The sequence below is a fragment of the Gorilla gorilla genome, chromosome 4 (genome assembly GCF_029281585.2).
Source record: "Gorilla gorilla gorilla isolate KB3781 chromosome 4, NHGRI_mGorGor1-v2.1_pri, whole genome shotgun sequence".
In the NCBI taxonomy this organism is placed as follows: Eukaryota; Metazoa; Chordata; class Mammalia; order Primates; family Hominidae; genus Gorilla; species Gorilla gorilla.
The window spans coordinates 33852334-33866647 of NC_073228.2; the positions used below are offsets into that span (position 1 = coordinate 33852334).

Genomic DNA, 14314 nt, shown 5'->3' on the forward strand with positions numbered 1-14314 from the left:
GAGAGGCTTAGATGGTTGTGCCAGCTTGCGTGTTAACAGCCCTTCTCTTAAACATCTGGAGCAAAGCATGGAACTGAGGCCACGTCTTCCCTAGCCCAACACAGAAACAGCAGCCCCTGCCCTTAGCAGTGCTTTATTGGTAGAAGCAGAGCATGCTGCCTGGCCTCAGGCTCAGAGGAGTATTGTGGGGTGTCTGGAGGCTAGGACTGAGTGGTCTCTTAGTCATGGTGAGGGAGGGGAGGGAGGGCTGGGAAACAGCAGAAAGTGCTGTAACCCTCCAGCTGACTTTTCTTGCCTGGGGTGCAAGACCACATGGCTTGGCTCCCAAGCCTTTGCACATGGCGCTGATTCATAGCCTAATACCTAAGAGGCTCCCAAGGTGGGAAGGTCCATTGCTGATAGGAGCCCCCAGCCCTCACTCCCGGCTGGGGAACCCAGCTCTGAGCTGTAGCCAGCAGAAGCGTCAGCAGCCTGCAGTTGCTCCAGGGAGACAAGGCAGCCTCATGGTCCTCCCCTTCCCCTTGTCTCCAAAAGCTGGAGGCTTGGGATAGACTCCTGTGGAAGTAACAGAACTGGATAAGTGAGGAATTTACTGGATGTTTAGAAATGGAGCTGTTTTCAGGTATTAGTGACCAAGCTGAGGATAGTTGGATGCTCATAATTTCCCCCCAAAGTCCTAGGGCCTGGAATTGACTGTCAGCCCAGAAACTAGCACATTGGGAAGCCACTTGGAAAGAGTACCTAGTGACAAGTTCTGTTTTCTCTGCTTAGAGACCTAAGAGGACTCAGCCATCCATCCAGGGAAGGATGTGAGGGCTTAACCCAGCCCAGGGTGCTGGAGGTGGCCTCCCCTTACCTGCAGAAGCCTCATGTCCCTCGCCAGGCTGACAGGTTCAACCTGGGGATACGGCTGCAGTTCACAAAGCCCCGAGGGTAGATGTTGGCTCTGAAGATGTCCCTTGAAACCGTGGTGATACCGGTATTGTCACATATAATTCGAGACAAGGAAATTCTGCTCAGGGCCTTGCGCTGTCTTTTGGTGAAAACACCTCGTTTCTGCCACCAGAACCTACCAGGCAGTCGAGAGATGTGGGTGAAGGTTGGGGAGGAATTACCTTGTAATGAGCACCTGTTGTGTGCCAGGTACTTTACATATATTATTCCATTCAATTCTCACAAAATTCCTGCAAGATTGGAATCTCAGAAATGAAACAAATTCAGTGGCCAAATAAATTGCCCTGTATTAAGTGCACAGTAAGTTAAGTGGCCAGGGCTGGATTTGAACTCGGGCAATACCAACTCCAAATAAGGAGTCAGGTCTTAAATCACAAATGTATTGGAGGGAAACCAGATTTAGCCCTTTCTGCCCATGTTTTCTGGGATCCACCAACCCAGAACAGTGAGGCTTCCAGGCAACCTCCTGGGTTTAAGATGACTCCAGCTCAGGCAATATGGGCCTTGCCTGGGTCAGTGTCTCTCTTCCTTTGACCCGGCTTTTCAGAGAGGAGCCTCCTGATTTCAGATCCTGTGAACTTGGAAGAAATGATACTAAAAAGAGCAATGTTCTTCAATGTTTAGTCTTGAAATGCTAGTGTTTTTCTGCTCTGCCTCTGGTGCTGATGTCTTTTATGATAGGGTCACTTACCTGTCTCCATCTCGGGCTCTTCTGAACTGGTTCTCGAACAGACAAGCCAGAAGAGGCCCCACTCGAGCCCCCGGCAAAAGAGGCTCAGCGATGGCCCCAATCCAGATGTCAATGTTGTCAGGTGTTCCATACAGATTCAGGAACTTCCTTGCCAAGTCCTGGTTTTTCAGCACCCGGCTAAGCTGTGCCAAATTCCGGGGCTGGGAGAGCCCACAGAAGCGCCTCCAAGCATTGTACCCTGCAGGGGAATGGGGAGAAGCAGCTTCAGTCTTGCTGACCTCCCATTAGCTTCTGTTTCTCTCCACCAGTCCTCTGGGGGGAAGCTGTGGCCAGTCAATATTGGGCAGAACCAGAAGATCCTGCTGGCAGAAGAGTCCCTAGACCTTCCAAAGACCAGGTTTCTGTCCTCTGATTGAAAATGTGAGTGGACAACCATGCTCAGTGTGCATCAGACTGAGGAGTGTGTCCTAACCTAAAAAGGGGTTTTAACCCAAAACTCATAACCACAAATCCGACACTTAGTGATATTACTGGGCTCGACTGCATTCATTAGACACAAGTAAGACAGTACCCAGAATATAAAAGACTCTCCATCAGGTTTGTAGAATGAATGAATGAGCGAATGAATAAATGAATGAACAAGCGAACAAATGGAGAGCAATGATAAAATTCATCTACTCAGAAAAGGACGGCACACTATGATTCCGTTGATATGAGAGTTCCTGCATAGGCCAATATAGAGACACAAAGTATATTAGAGGTGATTGGGGCTGGGGTGGGGATGGGGATTGACTGTTCTTACAAGGTTTCTTTGGGGAGTGATGAAAATGGTGTGATATTAGATCATGGTGATGGGTGCATAACTCTAAATACACTAAAATCATTGAATTGTCTATTTCATATGGGTGAATTTTATGGTACATCTCAATAAAGCAGTTTTTAAAAAGTTTTCAGAAACTCCCAAAGACCAGCCATACCAATTTGTCAGCCATCAGGATCCCACACAGGGCCAAGCCACATCATAAGATGTGACAATCAAGGTAGGAGATAGCTTTGCCATGTCCCGAAAGAACACCAGCCCAATGTCATCCATTGAACTACAGCTCACACACACCATCCCCCAGCGGAACACATGAAAACCACACAGTATTTTACCATTACTGAGCACTATTGGGTGAATATCTCAGGACCCTCACAGCACCTTTGTGAGGTGCTTTTATGGCATGCTAACTATATCTGGTATGTTTACTAAAGTTGAGCAACCATAGGCTTCAGGGTCACTTTACTGTTAAGTGGAGCTCAAACCAGGTTGTCCAGTTCCCAGTTTGATGTTGGACTTGGGAAGGGATTAGAGGAGATTGCAAGAGCTAGTGTCAGGATAATATTTCTGGAGGGCACAGGTATTGCGGGGAGCAGAAGCTCGCAATGTGGAAACTTGGGTGGCTAGCGATCTCAGCTCTCTAGCTCTTCCTTTTATATCAAAGTAGAAGGCAAGAATGTTAGTCCAAACTGCACCATTTTGTAAGCCCCCCACCATTTCCCAGACCTTGGTCAATGTGAAACGTTCCACAGGAGGTCGGGCCGTGAAAAACATAACATACCCTAATGGGCAAAGGCCCAACTGAAGGAACATCCCTATCATATCCTGCTGGGCAAAGGTCCAAGGAACATCTTACCACATCCCACTGAAAAAAGGACCTGATCATAGATACATCTTATCAATATCCTGCTGGGCAGCAAGCCATACGACCCAGACCCCTCCTGCCCATACCCATACCCAGTACCCCAGCTGTAGGCGGCGGCAGGCTCTGGCAATAAGCTGGTCCCCCACCTCTGTAGGTTTTATGCTGGAAATAAATACCTGCATTGGCTGTTGAGCCCCCTCTCTCTCTGTGTCTTTCCTTAACCCCTGCCTTCCCTTCAAAACCTAATAGAAACTTGGATGGCTAGCGATCTCAGCTCTCCAGCAGGGGGCGCCCACAGCTCCTTAGCTGCCAGGAGCGCCCAAGTTTAAGAAAGGAAAGAAGCTCAGGTTTCCGGAGTGCCTGCTGTGCTCTACCAGGCACTGTGTGAAGTGGGGTGGGCAGTAGGAGGTGCCGCCACTGCTTCATACATGGGCAGATGGGCCTTCAGGTTCTTTCTAGACAGGGAGGTAGGAGGTGGGAAGGAGAGAGGAGCAAGGCAGTGGCCAAAACCTTCCCCTACTGGGGTTGAACAGGGGGAAGAAAGGAGAAATTGTAAATTTAAATTCAGATTTTACTACTTCTTATTTATGTGATCTTGGGCAAATTACTAGCTGTCTCTGAACATAGTTTCTCATCTACAAAATGGCTGTAATCATTTGCTTCTCAAGGTGATTGGGAGGACAAAATAAATTAATATACATGAAAGTGACTAACAAAGTGCCTACATTTTCTTCTTTCCTGGGATAAAGTCATTTGTGCCCTCACCAAATAGCCACTGCAGCCTTAGTTTTATTCCACCTATTCCCTGCCTCTAAGGCTCTTTGCCTTTCTCCACTTAGAGCAAGGAGCGTTTCTGTAGCTCTGGAATTTTAGCCTTCCTCCTTGGAACTTGCCAGCGTGTTGGGAATGGAGCAGTTCTTCCCTGCCTTTTAAGCCTATTGCTTTTTTTCTACTTGGAAAGTTCGAGCCTCCCTTTTTCAGCTCCTGAGCCTAAGTCCTGGTCCTGTGGTGAACCTAAAACTGGAGCCCCTACAGTGGATGGGGGAGCCATGGCAGGACAGCAAGCGGTGTTCCAGGAGTGCTTTGGGACATCGACCTTGGCCTTGCATGCCTCTGCACTCCTGCACATCCTGTAGACAGTCCCAGTCAGAAAGGAGGTACCAGGGTCTTCCCAGAACCCCTTGAGCAGCCTGGCCTAAGCAAAGCTGGGAGAAGAGGTGGACAGCCCCCTCACCTGGAAGGCCGTGGTCCCGGCTTCGTTGCATGTTGAGAGCTGCCAGGTCCAGCCCAATCCTCCTCACTTGCCGAAACAGCCGGTCCCGGAGCTCATCCACTAACATGGCATCCTGACGGTTCAGCTTGGCAGGGGTGGCCATGAGGCCCCGGAGGATGGGGTCGATGCCCCCTGGTGGCAGGGAATGTGAGCAGCACAGATTGGACCAGCCTCTGGGAAGCTACTTGGGTTATCACATGATGCCAAGCTAGCCCAGAGCTGGACAAGCCAGTCGGGTATGTTAGTAACGTTTGTCAGGAAACAGAGTTCTGGAGAGACATGAAGCAGCTGGAGCTGGGAGGTACTTCTTAAGGAATGGAAGGTGAGCTCCCCATCAATCTGACATTAGTCTCCACCCCTTTAAAAAATCCTCTCATTCCACAGAGGATGGGAGGCCTGTGACTGAGGGTCTTGCTGGCACCTGCCTTGTTTCCACTGTCCTGGGGAGATATTAGCAGTGGCCTCTGCAGCAGCCTGGCTTCCTGGCAGTAAGCTTGGCCCACCTAGGGGAGGGCATGCTCCCCACCCTCACCCCCATTTGCCCCCTGGAAAACCTGGTCACCTTCATACACGATCCGCCAGCTGGCAAAGAAGGCAGAGCTAAGTGGGACATGCGAGTTGGGTGCGGAGGCCCGGTACTGACTGTCCAAGCGGAACATGAAGGGCTGGAGCATTGTGTGGCCAAAGCGGAAGGCCAGGGTGAAGACATTGGCCACCCGTGGGTCCACATTGGAGCAGTACCCCCTGTAGGGCCCCAGGGTTCTCCTGGCCCGGGCCTTGCCCAGAACCAGGGGCAGAAAGTCTCGGTAGGTGATGATCTGGAAGGGAAGACAGGAGGAACATTCCCCAGAGGCTACTCACCCATACCCTTGCCTTTTCAAAGGGTGGCTCAGACATATTCTTTATTGTCATCACGTCAAATGTGACAACATTAATTTCCTATTGGTGGGTGGAGATACAAAGCCCAGAGAGGGTGAGTGACACAGACAGGGTCACACAGGGAGTTAGAGGCAGAATCGGGGCAAGAGGACAGGTCCAGGTGCTCCGCCAGTTGCCCAGACCCAGCTGGTTTTAGGCACATCCGCAAGGATGTGTTAAGGACTGCTTCTCATGCCAAGCTTGTCATCTGGGGGATGCTGGGATGCAGAGCTCCTTACCTGGACCATGGCCCCCATGATCTTCCGAGCCTCATTGTACAGTTTGTCTCCATTCCACCGGGGATTCAGTCGTCTCAGCTCGGTGGCCAGCCGGTTGTGCTCTCGCATAAAGAGGGTGTGCATGGCTGCCAGTTTGGGGGTTTCCGTTGATCGGGTGTCACCTTGAAAACCCCAAGCTCAGATTTACTGCAGCCTTTCCCAGAGAAATGTCTTTCTACCAGGGTAGACCCAGGGCTGAGGACGGGAGAGACGGGGTGGGCCAAACTCCTGGCCCTCACTGGACCTCCATCTCTACAGCTGTGCTGAGGCTCCTCATCGCCACCCTCCTCCCTAACACCACAGGCCAGGAGCGGGAGGACCGGGGGTTCCTAGCAGGCTTGGGTGAGGTGGGAAAGCACAGGGCAGCTGCTGGTCTCAGGCAGGGGCATCTTTGCCTAAGGATTCTACTCTACAAGACAACCAGATCCATAGCCTGGACCAGCTATGGGCAAGGGCACCTTGACTTTGGGACTGAGAGCCCACCTGTCCATGAGCTGCATCTGCCTGGGTGTTCTCTGCCAAGGGCTGGTGTACCTCTTCCTATCTTTGGGCTTGGTATAATACTGCTCTCCCCCGTGAACCAGAGGGAAAGAGGAAGAGAGGGAGGGTTGGGCAGAGACTGTTCTTACGAACAGACCTACTACAGGCAGGGAAAGAAAGTTAATTCCATCATTTGCTTGGTTTTAACTAAACCCTTTTGCACAAGGTCTTAGTTCAGTTGACCTCTCCCGAAGGCACATGCTGCTCTTTCCAGGACACACAAATGTACAATCCTTCAAAAGAGGGGTTGGGGCCGACTCTCTGTGAGGAAAACAGTGGAATACAGTGGACTGGGCAGAGACCTTGATACTACACTGACTGTGTTCTCAAGTGGACTCTGCCATTTGAAACTAACTCTGTGCTCTTGGGCGCATGATTCACTTTCCCTGAGTCTCAGTTTCTTATCGTAAAATGAGAACAATAATAATTCCCTCCTTTCAGGGCTGTTGCAAGGTTTAGAGATGGCACATTTAAATATCTTGATAAGGTTGGGCGTGGTGGCTCACACCTGTAATCCCAACACTTTGGGAGGCCAAGGCAGGTGAATCACCTGAGGTCAGGAGTTTGAGACCAGCCTGGCCAACATGGTGAAACTCTATCTCCACTAAATATACAAAAATTAGCCAAACGTGGTGGCAGGCACCTGTAATTCCAGCTACTCGGGAGGCTGAGGCAGGGGAATCACTTGAACCCAGGAGGCAGAGGTGGCAGTGAGCTGAGATGACGCCACCGCACTCCAGCGTGGGCGACAGAGTGAGACTCCATCTTAAAATAATAATAATAATAAGATAAATATCTTAATGAGAAATGACTACCATTATTATTGTAACCATGTACATGGGAAAAAAGACCCTGAGGAAAGTTCAAATTATGCTTCCAGAAGAAGGTATTAACTGTCTAGCAACAGCTGCAGACAGGGAGGAACTACAGAAATTTATCCCAGAGAAGAGAAAAGAAATGGAGATGGAGTTAACAGCTACTTTGAGGTATTCCTGCGTGAAAGAGAGACAGTGTCTTTTCTGACGTTCCAGAAGCATGATTAAGGGGAATAGGTGAATATGTGATCAAAATAAGGAGACTTTCTAACAGTCGGAGCTGCCTGTGGCTGAGCTGGGGTGCCATAGAGGCGGTGAGAGCCTTGTCACTGGAGATGGTTAAGCAGTCATCTCTGGCCACACACAGGGAGCTTGCAAAGGGACTCCAACGTTCTGATTCTATGATGGCTGTGCACAGATCCATGCTTATGGTGTGCCTAATACTGAGGTCCCAAACCATGTACCTTCACCACATCCCACCATGGCTTCCCAGTTGGGACCCCAGGGATGGCTGTTTCCTGGGAAGACACCACCTTCCTCCCTGTCTGACCTGCCAGGAAGCAGGGGATGCGTGCCGAGCGGTTGGTGAGGAGACAGGGGTCATCGTGCAGGTTGTCGAAGGGCAGCAGGGCCCGGCCGTTGTCTTGAAAGCGCTGGTTGATGGCCAGCAGCCCCAGGTAGTTGGTCCGGTTGCGGAGCCGCAGCGAGAGGGAGACCTCACTGCCATACACCATGCTGGCGTCCACAAAGGAGGTGAGCGCGTTGATCTGGTTGCGGACTCTGTTCTTGTTTTGGGGGCATGAGGGTGCCGAGCGGAAGAAAGGGATGCAGTCACGCTGGTTCTTGATGCGGGGGTCATTGGGTGGGATCTGAGATGGAAGAGGAGCCAGTGACATGGGGCCCCCTCAATAGCAGACTCACTCCTCTCCATCATCTTCCACCTCCTCAAAACCTTGCTTAAAACTCCCTTCCTCCAGGAAGCCCTCCTTGACTCACCCAGGCTCATGCTGCTCACCCCTTCAGTCTGAGTGTCCTTAACATTTTGTTTCATAGAGTCTCAAAAGGTTAGGAATGAATGAGGCTTTTGAAACAATCTCGATCCTCATTTTACAGCAAGGAAAACAGCCTCAGAGAGGGGAAGTGACAACCAGTTAGCAGGAAAGGTGGGATTAGAACTTAGTTCTCTTGACTCTTAGGCCTGAGCTTCTTTAATTCTGTTCAATTCGACAGACCTTTTCTAAGCCCCTTTCTTGCTTGCTGCTTTGGAGACTATGAAGGTTAAAAAAACACAAGAAAGGTTTCAGGAAGCTGGCAGTTCAGTGGAAAAAGACACACACATAGAGTTAAGAAACTAAGTTGAAGTGGCATCTTCTGTGCTTGATAGAAAAGCCATATGTGGGCCAGGTGTGGTGGCTCACACCTATAATCCTAGCACTTTGGGAGGCCGAGGCAGGTGGATTACATGAGGCCAGAAGTTTGAGATCAGCCTTGTCAACATGGTGAAACCCAATCTCTACTAAAAATACAAAAATTAGCCAGGCATGGTAGCACATGCCTGTAATCCCACCTACTCGGGAGGCTGAGGCATGAGAATTGCTTGAACCCAGGAGGCAGAGGTTGCAGTGAGCTGAGATTGCCCCTCTGTACTCCAGTCTGGACAACAGAGTGAGATTCTGTCTCAAAACAATAATAATAATAATAATAAAGAAGAAAGAAAGAAGGAAAGATAAAGAAAGGACAGAAGAAAGAAAAAGAAAGAAAGAAAGGAAGGAAGGAAATGAAGGAAGGAAGGGAAGGAAGGAAGGAAAGGAAAGAAAGAAGAAAGAAAGAAAGAGGAAGGAAGGAAGGAAGGAAGGAGAGAGAGGAGAGGGGAGGGGAGGACATATGTTAAAAGTGCAATAGGAAGATCTGAGAAGGCTCCCCAGAGGAGGTGCCCCTAAGCCAGGGATTGAGGAATAGATAAGGTTGCAACGGGGAGAGGCCATCCAGAGGCCCTCACATGTCATCCCTCATGAATGTGGCCCCACCTATTAAGGGTGACTGTGTGTGTACGTGTGTGTGTGAGAGGGAGAGAGTGTGTGTGTTCACGTGTGTGTGTGTGAGAGAGTGTGTGTGTGCACGTGTGTCAACCCTATGTTCCTAGCAGAGACTCTGCTCCCTGGATTCTATCTTTTCTTCCCTAGTGCCCCACACTGTCCTTGGCTTCTAGCCTGAAGGTTAGGACCCTACTTACAGCCCAAGCCCAAGAAGCTGGCAAGAGCCGCAGGACCCTTGGACTACTCTGGGAAGGAGAGAAGGGCAAGAGCTAAGAGGTCCTTAGATTGCCAAAAGCAGGGGCCCAGAGGCTTCCCCTGTTGGATTCAGACCCATGGGTCAAGGCCTGTCTCAAGGGCTTCCCACCCCATGAAGCCTGACCTGAGCCTCCTGGCAGATTGCCCTACCCCCACCTCTCAAACACACACAGCGCGGGGTCTCTGCTCAGCTGTGTTTCTTGTGTCTCTGTCTCATACCCTAGCTCCACAGGCAGCTCCTTAAGGATGGTGCTCCAGTCTTCCAGATCCCCACTCCCAGCATCTTGCCTTTGGGGGAGGCCACACAAGGGCATGGGAGATTGGCTGAGGGTAGGTACCTTGATGGGAAAGCAGGGGGGCAGCTGGGCGCAGGTCCTCTCACAGTCAACGCCTGCAGTGAAGGCCACTCTGGCCGGGGACTCCGGGGAGAAGTCCAGGTCATGGTCAATGAACTGGCCCCACTGCATGAACATGAGGGCCCGGCCACGGTCGGAGGTCAGTCTCTCATTGGGGAAGCGCACAATCTGGTTGGAGACAGCCCGGACCTGGTGGGGAAATAACATCAGCACGGGACATGGGCTCCCTGACCCCACAAGGTATTAGAGCCAACCCAGGACTCAGGGAGCAGCAGCTCCCCTGCTGGAATTGACAGCCTCTCCTCTTCTGCCCTCCATGCCCCTTTTGTCCCTGGAGGCGTAGCCACCTCCTGCTCTCATTCCTAGAAGGATGGTTTCTGGCTGGGCTCCTGAGGATTCCGGTGGTAAAGAGAAGGAGAGGGGCTAGGTTGACTGGCTCAGACCTCACCAGCTCTCCCAGAGGGGAAGGGAGATCAAATAGATAGATCAATTTGTAGACTGATAGCTAACCAGATGATAGCATGGATTCACAGGTGCATGGGCTGGTTGCCAGGTGATGGATAATACACGTAGGGAGTATGGGGTCAGCAGATGGAAGGGTGGATAGAAGAAAATTAATTAATAGATGTTGATAGATGGGTAGATGATAGACTGCTATATCGATATATCAATAGAAAACTGATGAGTTGATAAATGTGAAATAGATCAATAGATAAAGCCAGATTAAGGTATATAGCTGTTTATATTTAGCAAGACTTTGACACTAATTTTCTCAGAAAAAACCCTACAACACCGTAATGGTTAGCGTGAATAGATCATGTCCTATATAGCTATTTATACCAAGGACTTCAATATCCACACAGGCTCTACGAGGTAGGTTTTAGGGCCATTTTACAGATGAGGAAACTAAGCCTCAGAAAGCTGTGTTATTTGCCACGAGTCACTGCACTGGTCAGTGGAAGGGCCTGGGTTCAAGTCCTGCCTGGGTGACTCTGGGCTGTGTTTTACTCCCCGCATTTAAGAGATCAAGCAACCTCCCAAGCCCTCAGCCCCAACTCACGAGAGGGAGAAGGAAGCCATTGCGCCTCCTGCTGGGGGTCCAGCCGAAGGGGAGCGACAGCCCATCCTCATACTCGGCGGGCAGCCAGCGAGCCAGAGCCTGGTTGGAGGCCCCTAGCAAGGGTCTCCTCCTGCAGCCGTGGGTGGGATAGGTTAGCAGGGGGCAGGGCCTGGAGATGGCTCAGCATGGAGGGAGAGGGTGGGTGCAGGAAGGGAGAGGTCCCCCAGGCAGGGGCAGCCCCTCCTGCCGCCCCGCACGCACTTGTTGTTGCATCGTCCGGTGATGGTGCGGTACTTGTCGCTGCAGCGCTCGGCCTGGTCCCGGAGAGCACAGCCACTGGCCTGGGACAGCAGCCGCAGCTGTGGTTCTGTTAGCACATCTGTGGGAAGGCAAGCGGGCAGACCTGAGCTGGCCTGCTCTGTACCTCCCATCCCTTTACCCTCTCTCCTCCCAGCACCCCAAGCCTGTGCACCCTGCCTCCCTCTCCTGGATTCCTTCTACTCCAGGCCAGGGCAGGCCCAGCGGGCTCAGTGGGGATCAGAGTACCAGTGACATTGAAGGGTCCGGACCGCTGGGGTTGTAACTTCTCTTCAAGCAGCCCCAAGGCCACATGCATATAATCTGCGGCCCGAACAACTGTCCTGGTGGCTGCTACCGGTTGTTTGAAGTAGGACAGGAGGTCCATGGGGCTGGCTGAACCGCTGCGAAGCCGCTGCTTGATGCTGCCCGGGAGAGGAGGAGTAAGGGCTGGAGAGAGGGTGCAGACCCACCCAGCAGAGACCCAGTCCTGGGGCACAGTCAGGACAGGGCAAGCGGACAGAAGGATGGATGGAAGGGAGGCTCTACCAACAGGAAATGTTCATGGGGTCCAGAGGTGGGTGATGAGTGAGGTGAATTTGGCTGGGGCCCATGCCCTTCACTGATCCTCCCAGGCCCATGCAGCCCCCAGACCCAAGTCCACCTCTTCTGGGTCCAATTGTAGGCAGCATCCACCAGCAACTTGGCCTCTGCTATGCAGTCTCGCAGGACCGAGGTCTCCACTGCCCCAGGGGAGGCTGTTCAAAGAGATGAGGACTCAGGGTTCAGCAAGCCACAAGGCCCCCTCCAAGACCCAAGTGCTTCCCCTTCCATTTCCCCTCCCTCCTCCTTGCCTGTCTAGGGGGCTATTACCTGGGTCAGTGCCCTCACAGGGCTGGGCAAGGACGAGTGTGGCCAGGACCCCTGCCAGGGCTGGGAGCAGATGCATCTCTGCGGTGAGGCTTCACCAGCTGGGATGTGAGTGACATCCACAGCCTGCACGGGAGGATCCTCTGCTCCCCTCTCACTTTGAGGACCCCCAGCCGACCTCTCACTTCCTCCAGCTCTTCTCCGGACGTAGCTGGGAAGGGACTTTTATAGCCCATTCTAGGGTGGGGGAGGGCAGCTCTGGGCCCTAGAAACCCAGCCTCTTGGGTGGAGTTCTGAAACTTCTCTCTGGTTTTCATGGGAGTTTTGAGACTGAAACCCCCCACCCCACCCCCTACCAGCCTGGGGACATTCTTCCTGCCTACCCTCCACTCCGTCCCTACCCTCTACTACCAAGCCCACTGATGCACTTCTCCCAGGGCCCAGAGCAGCACCTGGGACACAGGTGTCGCTCAATGGATATTTGTTGGCTGACAGGAGCGGTGCACCTCAGTCGCCACCGCCTGGCTGCATGGCCTTGGGCAAGCCACTTTCCCTCTCCAGGCCTCAGTTTTCACATCCCTAGAATGAGAGTTGGGCCAGATGATTGGAAGGGTGCCTCTCCTCCTGCAACAGGGCAGAAACTGAATCTGCCTTACTGTTATACACACCCCCCATACCCAGCTCAAAGCCCAGCATTTAGTATGTGCTTAGCAGGTGTTTGTTGAGTGAATGAATGATCTGTGATGAATGATTTGGCCCCTCTCCTTATCCCCTAGCCCTACTCACTCCCTCCAAGGTGCCAGGGAGAGTGTGAGGCTGTGACTGAGGCAGGGTCTGGCAGTGAAATCCCTCATGGGGCCATTTTGGGGACATGGCGAGATGTCACAGGTAAAACACCCAGCCCAGTGAGCTGCTGCAGAGCCTAAAAGTAAGCGCCCGCCATGGGCTTTATTCTCTTGGAGTTTCTTAGGTGCCAATCAGTAGTAGCTTTACTCTGAGAAGTAGATTTCAATTATGAGTTCCTATTGGGCTTGGTGAGAAGTAGCTTCTTTAGAGGCAGTGTGCTGCACCAGGGTCTGATTGGCCTGGATTGAATCCAGCCCTGTCACTAGCTTCGTGACCTTGGGTGAGCCTCCATTTCCACCTTAAGTGCGCCTCCATTTCCACCTTAAGTGCAGAATGCATCCCAGTCGGCCTTCCGCCAGGGCCCACCCTCTCTGCACCTAAGCCTTCCTCCTGTAGTTCCCTGCCCTGGATGAGCCAGGTTCATCCTTTGCCTCTGACCTCATCCCAGCTGCCTGGAGAGCACATGCTCATCCCTGAGACAGTTCCAGAGTCACCACCACTGTGGCCAGCAGCCTGCGTGTCCTCGCCCCTTCTTCAGGAGGACACGTCCATTCCTTCCTCAGTGTGGACCCCATGCCTGCTCCAGACTCCCAGGGAGGCTGTTCCAAGTGTCCTTTCTCCTCCCCCACCCCCACACCCTACCGAAACCCTGCCCAGTGCCCTCCACAGCCTCCTCCTCCCACAGCAATGTTACCAGCCCAACAGTTGCTCTTGAAACAACCACTTCTCTTCAGCAACCCCTTTCACAAGCTCCAGTTGATGGCCTGAGCCCTCCTAATCTTATCTCCTTATCTTTAGTGGAGGCCCCTCTCCTGCAACGGGGGGCCTGGGTAGAAGTCACTGTGTAGGAGCTGAAAGCACACTGGGTTCCTTGATGCTGACCCACTGAGTGACTGGGTAAATCACACCCCTCCATGGACCTGTTTCCAAACCTGTGAGATGGGGACAGGGAACCTCATGGAGGAGAGAGATTATATAAATCACACAGCACTCCTCAGCTGTGTGTCACCTCCCGGCCCTCAGGGAGCCAGATGCTCCCCGGCTGGAGCCAGGTGGAATGCATGTACCCCAGGTTGGAGCTGGATGGGGTGTATGTACCACAGCTTGGAGCCAGGGTGGGGTGTATATAACCCAGGTTGGAGCTGGATGGGGTGTATGTACCACAGCTTGGAGCCCAGGGTGGGGTGTATATAACCCAGGTTGGAGTTGGAGTAGGGTGTATGTACCCTAGGTTGGAGCCAGGGTGGGGTGTATGTACCCCAGGTTGGAGTTGGGGTGGGGTGTATGTAACCCAGGATAGAATTGGAGTGGGATGTATGTACCCCAGGTTGGAGTTGGAGTGGGGTGTATATACCCCAGGTAGGAGTCGGGGTGGGGCGTATGTACCCCTGGTTGGAGTTGGGGTGGGATGTATGTACTCCAGGTTGGAGCTGGGGTATG

General features: G+C 52.3%; 1 protein-coding gene across 1 annotated transcript; it reads right to left on the minus strand.

Moving 5' to 3' along the window:
* Positions 1–117: 117 nt before the first annotated feature.
* On the minus strand, positions 118–12228 carry EPX (eosinophil peroxidase). Its single transcript, XM_004041269.4, has 13 exons — positions 12032–12228; positions 11823–11916; positions 11408–11583; positions 11123–11240; positions 10862–10991; positions 9784–9990; positions 7705–8023; positions 5761–5921; positions 5166–5421; positions 4565–4735; positions 1646–1883; positions 857–1069; positions 118–555 (listed from the first exon to the last, which is right to left on the minus strand). The coding sequence occupies exons 1-12, from the start codon at positions 12105–12107 to the stop codon at positions 868–870; spliced, it is 2148 nt and encodes a 715-aa protein (XP_004041317.2). The 5' UTR covers positions 12108–12228; the 3' UTR covers positions 118–555; positions 857–867.
* Positions 12229–14314: the final 2086 nt, after the last annotated feature.

Excerpts from the sequence above, each read along its gene's own strand:
- EPX (XM_004041269.4), bottom strand. The coding sequence starts at position 12,107 with ATGCATCTGCTCCCAGCCCTGGCAGGGGTCCTGGCCACACTCGTCCTT. Across the intron at positions 5,922-7,704 it reads CATCCCCTGCTTCCTGGCAG|GTGACACCCGATCAACGGAA; the intron begins GTCAGACAGGGA and ends GGGGTTTTCAAG. Across the intron at positions 1,070-1,645 it reads AGAGCCCGAGATGGAGACAG|GTTCTGGTGGCAGAAACGAG; the intron begins GTAAGTGACCCT and ends ACTGCCTGGTAG.